Below are 16,449 nucleotides of genomic sequence, written 5' to 3' on the forward strand. Positions count from 1 at the left end.
CCTATTTGTCACTATTAATATGATACAATGGAAGAAAATAAATTAATATATACTTGTACAACAAAAAGTCATAAAAATATTTCAAACTATAAAATTGAAGCTAATCCCCAATTAATCCTAAATTTCATTAGCCAGCTGATCAAAATGACTCTTTGGAATATAGGCAAATTCCTTATAGTCTCTGACAATGCATTCTTCTTTCGATAGAAACTTTCTCGACCCGAGATCAATTTCAAAGACATTTCTTATAACAAGATTCCGCGCACTTTTTACCCATCTGAGTGCCTCTTTGAATCGTTGCACATGCATTCGGGGATGGGGAATTTGGTAACATCCCTACCCAATTTGCTACTCCTCATCTCGGGTTGACCCATGGAGTCGCGATGCAAGTCCATTATGATTTGGTTGAACTTGGTTTCTGGTATTGACGAGTTTAGAAAGTATGCTAACATGTGTCTTTTGTTAGGTGTTATGAACTTCTTGTGTCCTGCATACGCCCTTCGACCCTAAGCATAGAAACAAGTTTGATATAAGATTATTTGAAAAGAAAAACAAATCTTATTTAATGAAAAAAATGTACTATTTGGCCTTAACTAAACTAAATAATTAAAATACCATTTGCATTAAATTGTGATAGTTAATGTATACTAAATTACCTGAATTGCATGGCCCATGTTTCCACCGTGAGAAGCCATGAAAACATCGCTATTCTCGGCCACAATGTAGTCAATGGCCGCCAATAGCGAAGCTTTTCCCACAAACGGTTCAAGTTCACCCGGTTCGACGAGATCATCTTTATTGTACAAGTTAGGGAACTCATTTTTCAAAGGAAGAAGTGCATCTTCACCTCCTAATGGATTACCACCCGCCCAATATATCCTCGAATCCTTTGGAGCTCCAAGAGCCTTAAGCAACCTAGTCATCTCAAATGTGTTTAATGGACAAAGACCCGCGAGCTTTCTTTCGTGGTAACTCATGTTCGATTTTGAGGTCAAGAGTTCGGGATGAAGCTTCCTCTCTTCGGTTACAATTGCGTCGTATTCGTCGCTAAAACCGGGAAGACAACCCGTTCTAACCCAAACATCCTTTTCCATTCTTAGATGAAGAGCAAGATATCGACCTTCTTTGTTCCTCATTCTTTCGGTAAGTTTGTTACCCAACTCCATGATTCTTGGAGCAAACTTTAGAGCATTAAATGCCACCTATAAAAAAATTAAATCAATATTGGATCATCTTAATTAATTTTATCAAATTATTTATTTCATCTTGTCTAAAATATCTTAATCATTTAAGAGACCACAACACACACAAAAAAAAAAAACAATTTAAATATAAATATTAAGCCTTATTTGATTGAGTTTTTCTAAAAATTCAAGCACAATCAAATCTCTCAATAATCAAATCTCTCAATCAATCCTATATTGGACAATGGGGCAGATTGAAGTGAGGATGTATTTATCATCCCAGCAACGTTTTATTTTGAAATTTTTTACTACCATCCCAACCAATTCGATTTCGAGAATTTCCTGCGAGACATCTTTTGTACCATATTGTTTTTAAAATAATAATAAATTATATGAAAGGTTTTTTAATATAGAAAATCCATATTAATATAAAGAAAAAATAATTAAAACTCTTATAAGATATATATTAATAATTTTATATATTTAATTATGTTTATCGTATTTAGATAAAAATTATAGTAAAATAGAAACGAATTCAGAATAGGGACACAAATATCTTCATCAATCCATTCCCTATCAACTATCGGTTAAACCAAAAGAAAACCGCCCCTAACGGACCAATTTTGATAAAAATCACAAGACGTAAAACGTATTATAATTGTTATTCATAATCACGTCACTTTATTTATTAACCAAACTCCATTTATTAACCAAAATAAAATTATTTTATCATAATATATTTAATACTCTTATGTAAGTATTTATATAAAAAAAAACTTCAAATTCATTTTCCTCTTTTTGAGATTTGTTAATGAGATTACGACTAAACCATTTTTCAAAAAAAAAAATATATATATATATATTTATATATTCTTACTTCAAAATCAATATATACCCCCATCAAAACAATATAAATATCACTACATATTCAAAAACTAAAAATACAAATATATTTATATTATTCATTGTGGAGATTCACAAGTCACAACTCACCAACCACCCATTTACAACAAATATGTATATATTCATTATATATTCTTATTTTTACATCCAAATAACTTGAATTTATAAATAATTTACATAAAAAAATTATTTAAATTAGAATATTTTGATCATTTAACTAAAAAATTCAACTCAAATAAGGTAAATATTTTTATAAAAATGTAAAAACAGAGGATTTACCTTACAACGTAGCTTTTGAAGATCAGAAGGAAGATGTTTAGAAAGCCTAGAATCAAGACCACGCAATAGCAAAACTCCATCTCTCCTAAACTGTTTTTCAAACATCAAATTAACCTCAAAAGCTTCAATCTTTTCATATCAAATTCACAATCTCAACATACCTTTTTAAGATAATGCGACCTAATCCACTCCGGCGAAACATCCGGCGGCATCTTTTTATCCTCAACAGGTTTCCACATCAAATGGGTCGAAGGCAAAGATGATACAATTCTCACATCATCAACAAGAACTTTCTTAAAATGATCCAAATCAAATATATCAGAAAATTCACTTTCATCTCCCCAAATAACATTAACTTGTAGAATGGGTATTACAAGTGTAGCTCCAAGAATTCTAGAGATTACAACTCCATCAACAATTTGATTCCTCTGTTGATTAACTCCACCGGAAACAACTATTATCAGATACTTTGTTCTTCCTGTTTTGATTTCTTCTGTTGTGTTTTTGTAATTTGAGGTGAAATCTAAACAGGGTTTGAAGGATAACCCATTTGGTTGGTTCCAGAATGATGATGATTCTTGATATGGGTTGGTTTCAGAATGAGAAAATGATGATAGTTTGAGTAAAGTTAGGAGGGTTTTTAGAGATGTGAAGAGAATAAGAGATAAAAACCAGGTTTTGGGGTTTTTAAGGTAATGGGTTGTTTTGATTTTTGATGGTTTTTTGGGAGAGATTAGGAGAGATTGAAGGGATGAAGATGAAATTGAAGTGATTATTTGAGAAGGGACTGAAATGTAGGATTGTTTCTTTTGCTTTGCCATGATAATGGTGTTTTTTTGTGAGGAATATGTGAATGTTTTATTTTGGTGGAGAGATTTTAGGTTTGTGTTTTGAAGCTTTCTTGGAAAGATTTGAGCTTTAGAGAGAGAGAGAGAGTACGGCGGCGGGAGGCGCCAAGTCCGGTTTATCGGTGTTTGGTTTTTGAGTATTTAAGAAGTTGTTAGGAGTCAAGACATTGCAATTTTTTAATAATTTTTTTAAGAAATAATTTAGGGTTTTTTTATCAATGAACTTGATGTTCAAATTTAGTGCTAGTTTGATTCAACTTTTCTTTATTTGATTAAAAATGTTAGTCATTTAAAATCAGTCATTAAAAAATAATAATAATTACAATTTTACCCTTCTCAATTCTCAATAGAGGAGGCAACCCAAGTGTCTCTAAGGGCTTGTTTGATGTTTGATTATTCAGTTTTTATCCCAAAATTCAAACATCTTATCAACAATCTAATCATAAATTTTATCCATTTAAATACCTAAACTACCTTTTTTCTTTAACTCACCTATATTTTTTCTCTCTAATCTACAATTCTCACACCTTCACCATATCCTCTCAACTCAGAGATAAATTGATCTTAAAATTTTAAAAATCAATTTTTTCTTTGTTTTATCAACAAATAAAAACCCAAGTAAAACTCACTTTCTCGACAAGTCCTAATAAAGCCGGGCTCATTAATAATTACACTTTTGCTGCTCAGTTTGGTTTATCATAAAATTCAATATATCACTTCAATCATTTAATCAATTTTTTTTATTTATTAAAATTATTTTTTATATTTTTTTAATATAAACTAATTATTAAATAAAAATATATAGAGAAAGGGTAATAAAAAAAATATAGTTTTAATCAAACAAAAAAAATTTAAAAACAAAATTAAAAAAAATAAATTATTCCTCAAACTCAAGAGTTTATTCGAATTACAGGTTTATATATTTTATTTATATTGGATTATTCAACTTATTTATTAAATACTTAAATATTTTATTTATTTATAACTTATTTGCAAAAACATTGATACTTAATTTATTAATAAATAATTATAAAATTAATTTAGTCATAACCCTAGTACAACACTTATCTTATAGAAATCCAAGATCTCGTTTCATCTAGAGATATTAATGAACAAATAAAATAGTCTAAACTTATGTGTTAATAAGTAAATAATATATCAAAGCTCTAAACACATTAATATTCAAACCAATTAAAATTTAATAAAAATAAAAGTATAATACAAAATTGTGGTATCCTATTTATAACAAATAATAGGGATTTCAAATAGTTACATTACTTAAAATACTTAAATTACATATTCCTAATAATATAAAATTTTGGCAATTTTGGACATTTCATTATTTTGTTTTTGTTGTTAGTTTTAATTTGCTGTTTTTAAATTAAAATACACAAATATTGCTTTTTCACAAACTAGGCAAAGTTTAGCACTATAGTTGGTGAAAAGAGAAGAAAACAAAAATGTAAAAATGCAATGCCAGCTGGAGACAACCATAATACACGCTGGCGGTTTGTCCAACGTGTCAGATGTTGACCTTACATTGGGGTCCTCCCACGTTGGCAAACAAAAATTACAGGTCTCAATAAATGGGCCCCACCACTTCCAGGTGGATTGTCGGGTCAGACCATAAATCACTTTTTGCCATGCAGTCACTAAGGGCTTGTTTGATTTGGTTACTTTTGAGTATTTTTAAGAAATCTTGTTTAATAAAAAAAAAAGTTAATTATTTGTATTTTTAGTTGATTGAATTATTATAAAATAAGAATAAACACAAAAATAAAACTAAATCAAACTAGAATAATATTCAAATAATTCATTCCAGTTGGAAAATAGAAGTTATCAAAGAAAACAAATTGTGTATTCAATTTTATTTCAATAATATTTTTGTTTGGTAAAGAAGGGAAGTATTTTGTAACATTAACAAATTTAAATCTAAAATATTATTCTATTATACATTTTTTTATAAATATTAATAATTGTATTTATGTTTTTATTGTTTCCTCGTTTTTTAACTCTTTTTAAATATGTTTTTATCCTTCTCTTTAAATGATTTAAAAAATATCGATCGTCTTATAATAATACTAAACAATTATATAAAAAAAATAATTAAACGCAACCAATTAAGCTTTAGGCCTCGTTTGATGAAAAAGTTTTTAGGATAAAACTCAGTTTTTATCCCAAAACCCAAATATCTTATCAACCATCAAATCAAATAATTTTATCATTTAAATACCAAAATTACCCTTTAATTTTATCATCTCTCTCTAAACCATCGTTCTCTCACCTACACCATATCCTCTAAAGTCAAAGGGCAAATTAGTCTTCAAATTTTAAAAACCAATTTTTTCTTATTTTTTATCAAACAAAATCTTTTTTGAATAAAACCCAGATAAAACTTAAAATACGATCTCCTCAAACATGGCCTAAAGGTCTCCTAACAATCAATAATTGGCTAAATAATTTTAGATTTTTGTGTTTTTGAGTTAGTTTTCTTAATAATTTTCTCTATAGCAACTTTATAGACAGACTTGTAGATGAAACAAAGCCAAAATAAAATTTAATTAATTAAATTTGGACCTTCTATATATGTTAGTCCATATCCTAATCCATTGATAATAATTGTAAACATTATTGTTTAGATATATTTGAATCTAGATAAAAATAAATAAAGTATGTGTGAGAGTCCAGGGATGGATTTATTGGGTGGCGCTCAAAAAAATTTATTTTTATTTTTTAAAATTTTAAGGTTAAAATGTGACATTAACCCCTAATTTAAAATAAATAAATAAATAGAATTCAATATTTTTTTATTTAATTATTAAAAAAATAGTAAATTTTACTTTTATTTATTATTTTATCTAAAATTATCTCATAATTTATTTAAACTTACCCTAATTTTTTTTAATTCCACCACACCACTGAATTTTGAAGTACGAAAAGACTAAGTTTAATTAATATTTATCATACTTATATTCACATCCAACTAATGAAATCTGACTTAGTTCAACAAATATATGCGCATAGCCACCCACCTCGAGAGCGCCACGACATCTTAAAATAAAAACCATTTTATTCACCAAATTAAGTTAATTTTATTAATTTTTACACTAAACTATTAATATAAATATCTATATCATTTTTTAAAAAATTAAAAGAAATAATATTGTATAAGGCACTCATGAATATCCAACATTCGGGTGATCGGACTTGATCCGACCAATTATGCAATAAATTAATATTTTATTTTCAAACAATTAATTAGTCATTACCTCCTTACGTTGTGAATTAGGTATTACAAAAAAATGTTCATTTGTTTGTGAAATGTGAAACCCTAGTTGCATTGAGCATGTTTGAATAATTTAGTGGTTAAAAAATATGATAATATATATATATATATAAGTTATGTTTAAAAATTCCTAAAAACTCAGATCAAAAGACTTTCAAATAATATTAAATATTCTTTGATTATTTGTATACTTTGTGAGTGACAGTTGAATAGTAGAAATTGTAATATTTTACTCTTTATTAAATTGTTAAGAATAACATATAATAATGGATTTTTTTTTTGAAATGTGTGGTCTTCATTATAGTAGTAAAATTTTAAAATTAGCTATATAAACATGCTCTAAAGTAATATTTTGATTGATCTAATTTACAAATGTAATTATTTCATAATATGAGTAGAAAGGATTGGTAATTACCCAATTGTAATTAGAGAATTATGTTTGTTTAAGAATGCAATACATTTGCTCCCATCATTCTCATAATCTAGTTAGGTGATATATATGGGTATCTTTCATCATTTTATAAATGAAAAAAAAAATGCAGGCAGTTAAGTAATCGTTAGGCTTAACAAATGGTTGAATTTTATCGTTTAATTTCACTAAAATATCATAAGTTGTAGTGAACATGATATATATATATATATATATATATATATATATATATATATATATATATATATATATATATATATATATATATATATATATATATATATATATATATATATATATATATATATATATAATAAAAAATAACAAATAAGAAAGGATTTATTTAGTTATAAATAATGTTTGAAAATAATAATATTTTTTATTTAATCTCACTAAAAACGCTTTTAAGTTAAAAGGCGAAAAAACAACTAAAATTCTTCATTCTAAATTGAAACAAATATTTATGATGGACGAAAAAAATAATAATTATTAGTTAATTTTATGAATGATGAGGTGACCAAACAACACAACACATTTTTTCTTGATAATTTTCAGACTATACCAAAAAGACCAAATGATTAAATATATTGAGAATTATTATATTTATATATAGTTGTGAATTTGACTCACATATATTAATTAATATATATTATTAGTTAGGTGTGTTAGTTGTACCCATGTCACATATAAAAGTGATTAATTAAATTATCAGGTACTACACTATTTAATTAATTAATTAATTACTTGTAATGCAAGGCAGTTAGCAGGAAAAAAATGACAGGTACAATGTGACACCTTAGCTTATTTGATATTGATTTTATTTATTTAAAATTAAATATTTCCTTTCTTTAATTTCATCTATTTCATACTGATTTTATCAATTTAAATATTAAAATATATTTTATTTAATATATTATATTTCATCTTTCTAATTATTTATATAATAAAATGATTATTAAACTTTTAAAAATTAATTTAAAATAAATCAAATAAATATTTTATCCAAAACTCAAATCAAATTCAAATTTTTTTATCCACAAACACAAAATAACTTCAAACTATATATATATATATATATATATATATATATATATATATATATATATATATATATATATATATATATAAGGTTCATGTATTTAAATAAACAAAATTGTTATTTATAATTTGAATATTTAAAGTTAAATTGAAAAAATATAATAATTTGATATACAAAATTAACAAAACTTATATAAAACTTAATTGACTAAATATTATGTTGATGTGTATTATAATTTATTTATTTTTATAAAAAAGGATCTAATATAAAGAAAGTGTTTTAAATCATGAGTGGACCTTTAATATAAAGGGAGTGGTTTAAGTGCTACCACTCCTCAAATAAAATCTGATCATATACAAATTCATTTTTTATTAGTCTAACAAATTTAATATTTTATTTATTAATTAAAAAACTTAAGCAAATATCTTAAATAAGCACAAACTAATAATTATCTTAATATTATATTTAACATTAAAGATTTGAAAATATTTAATTTATTATTGGGCTATCATATAAACCCATACTTTAATAGAATTTTAAAATTCAAGTCTTTAAAATGTGAATAACCTTTAAAGTATCAGTTATTTTGAAATATATTATTTTAATATTAAAAATTAATTCGGTACATTTTTAATTGACATGTCATAAAATAAAATAGGAGAATTTAAATTTTATTTATGTATTTATGATTTTTTTTTTTTTGAAATATATAGTTAAATGTATAATTTAAAATAAATTATGTGTAAATTATATAATTTTTTAAAAAAAAATATTTTTTTAAGTAGGAAGGTAGCATGAACTTCAAAACCAAAATATTTATTAATTTATAATTTAGATATTATCTAATAAAAAATATATATGTTTTTTTTAATATTATTATTTATTAATTTATATATATACTATAATATATTTATTTATGTATTTATAAAAAATTAAATTAAATTGTTTATAAATTATATAATTTAAAAAACATTTATAATTTATACATTATCTATTAAATATATATATATATATATATATATATATATATATATATATATATATATATATATATATATATATATATATATATATAAATTTGTAATATTATTTTTTCTAAAATTATAAATCAATAAATAGTTTTAAATATATATAAAAACTAAAATATATAAATATAATAAACATTTGAAATTGTATACATTATAATTTTTAAATTATATATATAAACTTAAATATATTTATTTATATATTTTGAAAAGTGTATAACATTGATTTGGTTAGTAATAAATTTATGATGGGTGGGATAAGAAAACAAGTTTAGAGATATAAAATATAGGGGGAAAAAAGTAATGTTTAAAAAAATAACAGAATTAATCTTTAATGTTTAGAATGATAAATCAAAATAACTAATATTTTAATAAATTATTCAAATATTCATATTTTAAAGTATTTATTATATCATTACGCGTGACAAGTGACAAGAGCGTTAGCGCTGAATTTATTTTTAGAGCTCGCCAACGGTCACATTCATTTGATAATTTTAATGTTTAAATATTAGTTGACTTGGCTTCCTAAATCTATTTGTTTGATATCTTTTTGAACTTCTAAAAACTCACCATAATTTTGTTTATGTTTAGTTCACTAAATTTATTAATTAAAATATAAAAATATTTTTTTTATTTAAAAATTAAAATTTTAATATATATTAATACCACTAAAATATTATTAATAAAAAAATCATTTTAAAAAATCTATACCAAAACAAATTTATTCAAATAAACTCAATCTAAACAAAGTAGTTTATCTTAAGAAAATATTTAAAATATTAAATGTTTCAACTATTTAGAATCGTGGATTATTGTATCGGAAGTCTTTTGTCATGTATTAATTAGATTTACTAGATTATGTATAAATTTTTCGGTAGTTATTAAGAAGTTTGGATTGATGTGGTTAATATGACTAACATACATATTAAATTACTATTTTGTTTGAGAGAAATCGTTGAACTTTCAATGATTCATAATCGTTCGATACATATCATTCATGCTATTATTATGACATTTTTTTAGATTTGTTCTGAAAACCGACAAAATCGGTCTGGGAGTTAATCGTTCTTCTCGAGTATCTACGAGTAAAAATGGATCCATGATTTACAACTGGGGTGGACTTGAATTTAATGTAATAATATATATCATGTAAGTTGAGCTCTACGAGATATTATATTATAATGTTTAATAAGTGGAGCTCTACGAGATTATATAAAGTAAAATAATGTATAATAGAATCTATATTTATATTTTTGGTCAAATCTCGTTTAATATAGAGCGTCAAATAGTCAGTAAGAAAAATAATCTTCTATTTTATTGCGAAGTTTCGTCTTCGTCTTCTTCTTTATTGCTAAAAATGTCTAATCACTATTAATGGTAGAAACATAAAATTTTTATCGAACACTTCATTGCAAACTTATAAATATCATCACTATACTGTATACATAATTTAATAAACGATTATATCAATTAAGAAAAAAGAAAAGAAATTTTACCAATTTGGAAATTAAAAAAAAAAATTTAATTAAAATAATTAAAAAAATAGAGAACTAGTGAAATAGATTTGCTTATAAACAACTTAAAAGAATTTGAAAGAGAGAAAATGTTACTTATTTTTAAATTAATTTTATTATATATTTTTTAATTTAAAAGAAAATTTATTACATAAAAAAAATTCAAGAGATAGACTTAAGCCCATAGGTTACTTATTTCTAATTTTATGTTATTATATTATATATATATATATACATATAATTTGGACATTTTTTTTAAATGTACTTAAAATATTATATATATATTTTAATATCTTGTTATTAAATTGATTTAAATGAAATAATATTTTATAATTATATATATATATATATTTACAACTTCATATGTTTTGGAAGCATCCCTATATTTTTAACAAATTCAACACTCAATTGAAATCAAACAATTGACTCAATCGTTTTATATTGCCTTGTCTAACATTTCTCCAAAATGAAATTTCTAGCAAAACAAAATTAAATTTTGCTTTAATCATCTCTAAATTTGCTGTTTTTGTAGATTATTTTCAATAAATTTGAGTATTTTTGTTCTTAGGGTGTGTTGGAGGGGCTATCCCACATTGCACATGTGAGTGTCTGACAGATGCAAATCCAATGCACTATTTTCTTTCATTGACTTTTTTGATGTCTCAGTTAATTTATTATTAATATACAATACTTATAGTCAAAAGAATGTGACTTTCAAAGAAAAATCATAAATTTGAAAGACATGTAATTTTATTTGAGTAATAGAGCATAAGATTTATAATGAAATGAGCATTGGGTTTCAATACTTCATAACTATTTTAAAAAATAATATAATAAAAGAAATCAATTTGTGGATGGGTGATTTGATTTTTCAGCCCATTTGATTTAGTATAAAAAAGTAATGGGAAAAAAGGATAAAATATTTCTCTTCTTGATTATTATTATCCCTAAACCTGTTTTTTAATGGAAAAGTGTCTATTAATTATTTGATTTTAAATATAAGTGTCAAAGAAAACTGTAAAATAATTTTTGAGTTTTCATATGTAGTATTTTTTTATTACCAAATGTTGGAATTTATAGTCACAAGGATAATAAATAATTGTACAAATGTCATATTTAATATAAACTAAAATAATGTGATTTAATGTGATTAAGTTTATAGCTTATGGGTGTATTTGTCATGAATATAAAGTGAGGATACTTAAGTGACATTTTTAATTTTATGAAGGGGCTGAATTAGAAATAACCTAGCTAACTATAATAACTAACTTAATGTTGGTTATATGTAACGGTAATGGTCCTCATTTAAAGTACGGATAATTTTAATTTGCGTCCCCATCAACAAAGAGAGAAATCTATTGAGAGAAATCTATTGACTCGTAGACATCAAATGGAAGAACCATTCCATATAAGGAAAGTTTAAAGAAAGAGATTAAAGAATCATTTCATCCATTCAAAGTCTAACAAAGAGAAGATTCATAATTCATCAAATTAAGGTATGTTTCCGTCGCATTCAGATTTTAATTTCTCACACATTAAATTATGATCTAATTAGTATAATTCTAACACCAAATTGTAAGCGAAACTATTTATTTATAATTTTATATTATAGACATAAGAAAAATATTCAATAAATAGTAACTGAGTATAAGATTATAATTTTTGTTATTAATCAATTTTATAAGAGTAAAATAGAAAGTGTTGCTTTTTTTTTAATTAAGTAAACAAATTTTTTCATCACTGCCCAATCTCTTAAAGAACACAATTGGTTAGATATAAAAAACCCGCCCAAATACAATAAAAAAAATTATTATTTCATTGAATAAACGCATTTTGGGAGAACCAACTAATTTTGGGTTTTAGACATTTCACCCATAATCACAACTTATTAGTTGATTCTTTAACATCAGTCGGTTCGGATCTCCACTTAGTTTACCCAAACTTTATCCTGGTCATGGATAGATCACTCAGGTTCAGGTTCATAAACAATGTCAGTTACCACCAGCTCATCCTACATATTGTACATATTGTTGGCATCAGTTATCCTAACTAAGTTTTCATTTTCTCCGCGATCCCTATTAACAATATCTAATTATATTCACTCAAGTCATTCTCATTGGCTGATTTTTTTGACCATTCAATACCAAAATAAGATCCATAAAACATCAGTACCCAAATAATTTTTCCTTCACTACACAAATGTCTCTTCCTACTCAACTCCCTCCACCCCTTGCTCTCATAGTTCACGTAAAGATGTCAATTCCACATATTTGAACCCTCAATCGATTGGCTCTTCCCTTTAATTCGGTTTGAATTGTCTCGACATACCAGTTCGTAATGGGTTACATTCTCGTATATGAATGGGGATACCCTTACATACTAATCAATGTCTTATTTGAAATATAAACACGTCTCATTGACACAAGTGTTCGAAAATTTTCTTATCATTTTGATGCCGAGTTTGAGTTATATATAATTTTTTCTTTCTGAATGATCATAGAATATAAAATGATAGAGTGTGTTAGATAATGATTAGTATTCCATGTTGAATGTTGTTGAATTAAATAAGTCCATGTTTACAATGATTCAAGAATTGGGGATTAAGGGCATTCTATAGTTAACCTTTACTATATGTGCCCTGTTTGGTTGACATGCAGCTGCCCACATCAATTATAACCCAATTTCTTTGTCCCATTTTTCTTTCCTTTCTCTTGGAGAAACTAAAATGAGAGGGCACATGCAATGGGGCCTAATGGTATGGCTTTAGGTTTAAATAATCAAGCCTTTAATTTGGTTGTCCTTCATGGTTGAAATTCATGTTCAATTTCTAACACAATTCAAGTCATTTCCAATGTTCACACCACATAAAAATGAGAGGCAATAGTCTTCAACTTATTTAAGTCATAATTCTTCTAATGTCAATGACAATAATTACTTATTTGGAATTGTTTTTTTTTCTTTTCATTTTTTTTGTATGAAATAGAAAAAAATGTCTTTTAATCAAAGTGATAAACCATATAAAAAAAATTCCTAGTCCCTTAATTAATATCTAGAATCCATTTAGTACTCTAAGGGCTTTAATATTGGGTTCTTTTTGAATTTTTATGGATTTATTAAAATACAAATTATGTTTGTTTGATAAAAAAACAAGTTAGTTTGAAATTTGTGTAAGATAAATTATTAAAATATTATTTAAAATTAAAATTTAATAAAAATAAATTAAACGTATTTTACTTAAGTGATTTGATAGTTATAATTAGGTGATTGAATATTTGATTTATCGAATTTCTGAATGAATTCGAATTCACCAAAATCAAATTTTATTTTTGATTTTCGAATCAAATTTTAAAACAATCGAATTCAAATATGGTTTTGAAAACAAAATCGAATTATTTTATGTTAGAATTTTGTAAGTTATTTTGATAATTTAATTGAAAAAAAATTCAGAATTGATGGCAATAAAAATTTTAAAATATTTGAATTTGAATTAATTGAATCGAAAATCAAATTTGAATTCGGTTCAATTTTATTAGAATTTATTCAAATTCGGTTCGATTTTCGAATTAGTTATAAAAAATTCAAAAATCTCAAACACATGAACTCGAAAAACTTGAAAACCGAACCAAATGAATTCCTAGTTATAATGATAGTTATATTTGTATGTATAATGATAGTTATATTTTTATGAAAAAATCTCCTTTATCATATTTTATTTTCGTTTAATCATTCATTCACATAATTCAACCACCAAAATATATATATTTTAATTTTATAAAATTTAAAATTTAAAATTTAAATAAAAAATTATAATAATTGAACAATTAAAAATTAAAATAACCAATTATTTTATTAAACAATATTTTTTTCCAAAAAGGTATTTAAAAAAACTTAACATCAAACAAGCACTTGTTGGTAATAATCTAACATTATATATATATATATATATATATATATATATATATAAATATATATATATATATAAATATATATATATATATATATATATATATATTGTAAATCAAATAAATTAATAAATGTGTCCACCTAAATACTAAATTACTTCTATTCTTTTCTTATTTTTTTTATTAATAGTAATAAATTTTAAAATAAATAAATTAACTTTTTATAATCTAATTTTAAAATAAGACTATTTAAATAACTGAATCTAAATGAGGTTTAAGTAATTAATGTAGTAAACATGAGTTTGTATAGATTAACTATGTTAGCTCGGCTGACATCAATCACTAATTTTTTAAGTAGTGACGATTCTAACGAATTTATTAAAAGTTATTCAACCTAAACTTTTGAGATTTTATGAATTTTTAAATGTTTAACGATTATATATGTAAATTCTCAATTTTGTTTGTTTTAAACTTTTAAATCAAATTATTAGTTTTTAAATATGGTCTACTACAATTCTTGGATCCAATCCATGCTAAGAAGTCTAACATTCTATGGTTTCTAATATTTGAAATGACATTTTTATCATGCTTAAGTAGTACTTTCGAGCTCGTATCAATCGACATTTGTAGGATGTTACAATTAAGGATACGTTTATTTTACTAACAACTATGTTGGACAAGTCAGAAATCGGGGATGGTTGATAATTGGAGTTTAACTATTGTCGGAAAATCTGTGAAGTCGATAAGAGAACTAATTGTTTGTTTCGAAAATTTTCGTGTTGGATAATTTATTTATTTTTTATTTTTGCTAGAAGATTTAGTTAGAGTTATTTTTTTTTATTTACATTATATACCTAATCAACCGAACCGATTATATACATACCAAAGAGATGCGGTTACCGGTTCCATCATTCAAACCCGAGCTTCCTTTATGAGAAAGACAAAGGTGCTCACTTCCAGATCTCATCGCTCTAGATTTCGCATACATCGATTTTGATCAAATCCTCTGTTCTTAATCGATCACACAACGACAGAATCATCCACATTGTTATCGTCTCCATAAACAGGTTCTAATAATTCACTTCATTTCGTAATGTATCCTTAGTCCTAGATCTTATGTTTGAGCTTCATTATCACATTCTCGTTGCAATTCGCTTTCTATCATTAAGCTTCTGATTCGTATGCATATGATGATTTTGATTTTATAATGCTTTGAAATGTGGATCTACTATTGGTCGAGTGTTCTTTGGAATAGATGTAAATGTATCTATAATTATACGAACTGGTAATATGTTCAATGATTGATGCAAATGCTGAGTGAAAATGCTCATTTGAGCTCATCTACGGATTCATTATCACATTCGTTGCGATTCGCTTTCTATCATTAATCTTCTGATTCGTATGCATATGATGAATTTTGATTTTATTATGCTTTGAAATGTGGATCTACTATTGAACGAGTGTTCTTTGGAATAGATGTAGATGTAAATGTAAATGTATCTATAATTATATGAACTGGTAATATGTTCTATATTTGGATTATTCAATGATTGATGCAAATGCTGAGTGAAAATGTTCATTTGAGCTCATCTACGGCTTCATTATCACATTCTCGTCGCGATTCGCTTTCTATGATTTATCTTCTGATTCGTATGCATATGACGGATTTTGATTTTATAATGCTTTGAAATGTCGATCTAGCTACTATTGGTCGAGTGTTCTTTGGAATAGATGTAGATGTAAATGTATCTATAATTATATGAACTGGTAATATGTTCTATATTTTGATTCTTCATTGTTTGATGCAAATGCTGAGTGAAAATGTTCATTTGAGCTCGTCATCTACGGCTTCATTATCAAATTCTGGCTGCGATTCGCTTTCTATGTTTACGCTTCTGATTCGTATGCATATGACGATTATTAATTTATAATGCTTTGGTCGAGTGTTCTTTGGAATTGATGTAGATGTAAATGTATCTTATATGAACTGGTAATATTTTATATATTTGGATTATTCAATGATTGATGCAAATGCTGAG

General features: G+C 24.8%; 1 protein-coding gene across 1 annotated transcript; it reads right to left on the bottom strand.

Annotated features, from left to right (window-relative positions):
• Positions 1-28: 28 nt before the first annotated feature.
• Positions 29-3,388, bottom strand: LOC124942517 (O-fucosyltransferase 20-like). Its single transcript, XM_047483037.1, has 4 exons — positions 2,528-3,388; positions 2,367-2,456; positions 657-1,202; positions 29-506 (listed from the first exon to the last, which is right to left on the bottom strand). The coding sequence occupies exons 1-4, from the start codon at positions 3,185-3,187 to the stop codon at positions 270-272; spliced, it is 1,533 nt and encodes a 510-aa protein (XP_047338993.1). The 5' UTR covers positions 3,188-3,388; the 3' UTR covers positions 29-269.
• Between the last annotated feature and the right edge of the window lie 13,061 nt (positions 3,389-16,449).

Source organism: Impatiens glandulifera, chromosome 6 (assembly GCF_907164915.1).
Source record: "Impatiens glandulifera chromosome 6, dImpGla2.1, whole genome shotgun sequence".
Taxonomy (NCBI): domain Eukaryota; kingdom Viridiplantae; phylum Streptophyta; class Magnoliopsida; order Ericales; family Balsaminaceae; genus Impatiens; species Impatiens glandulifera.

Excerpts from the sequence above, each read along its gene's own strand:
- LOC124942517 (XM_047483037.1), bottom strand. The coding sequence starts at position 3,187 with ATGGCAAAGCAAAAGAAACAATCCTACATTTCAGTCCCTTCTCAAATA. Across the intron at positions 1,203-2,366 it reads TTCAAAAGCTACGTTGTAAG|GTGGCATTTAATGCTCTAAA; the intron begins GTAAATCCTCTG and ends ATTTTTTTATAG. Across the intron at positions 507-656 it reads ACATGGGCCATGCAATTCAG|GGTCGAAGGGCGTATGCAGG; the intron begins GTAATTTAGTAT and ends TTCTATGCTTAG.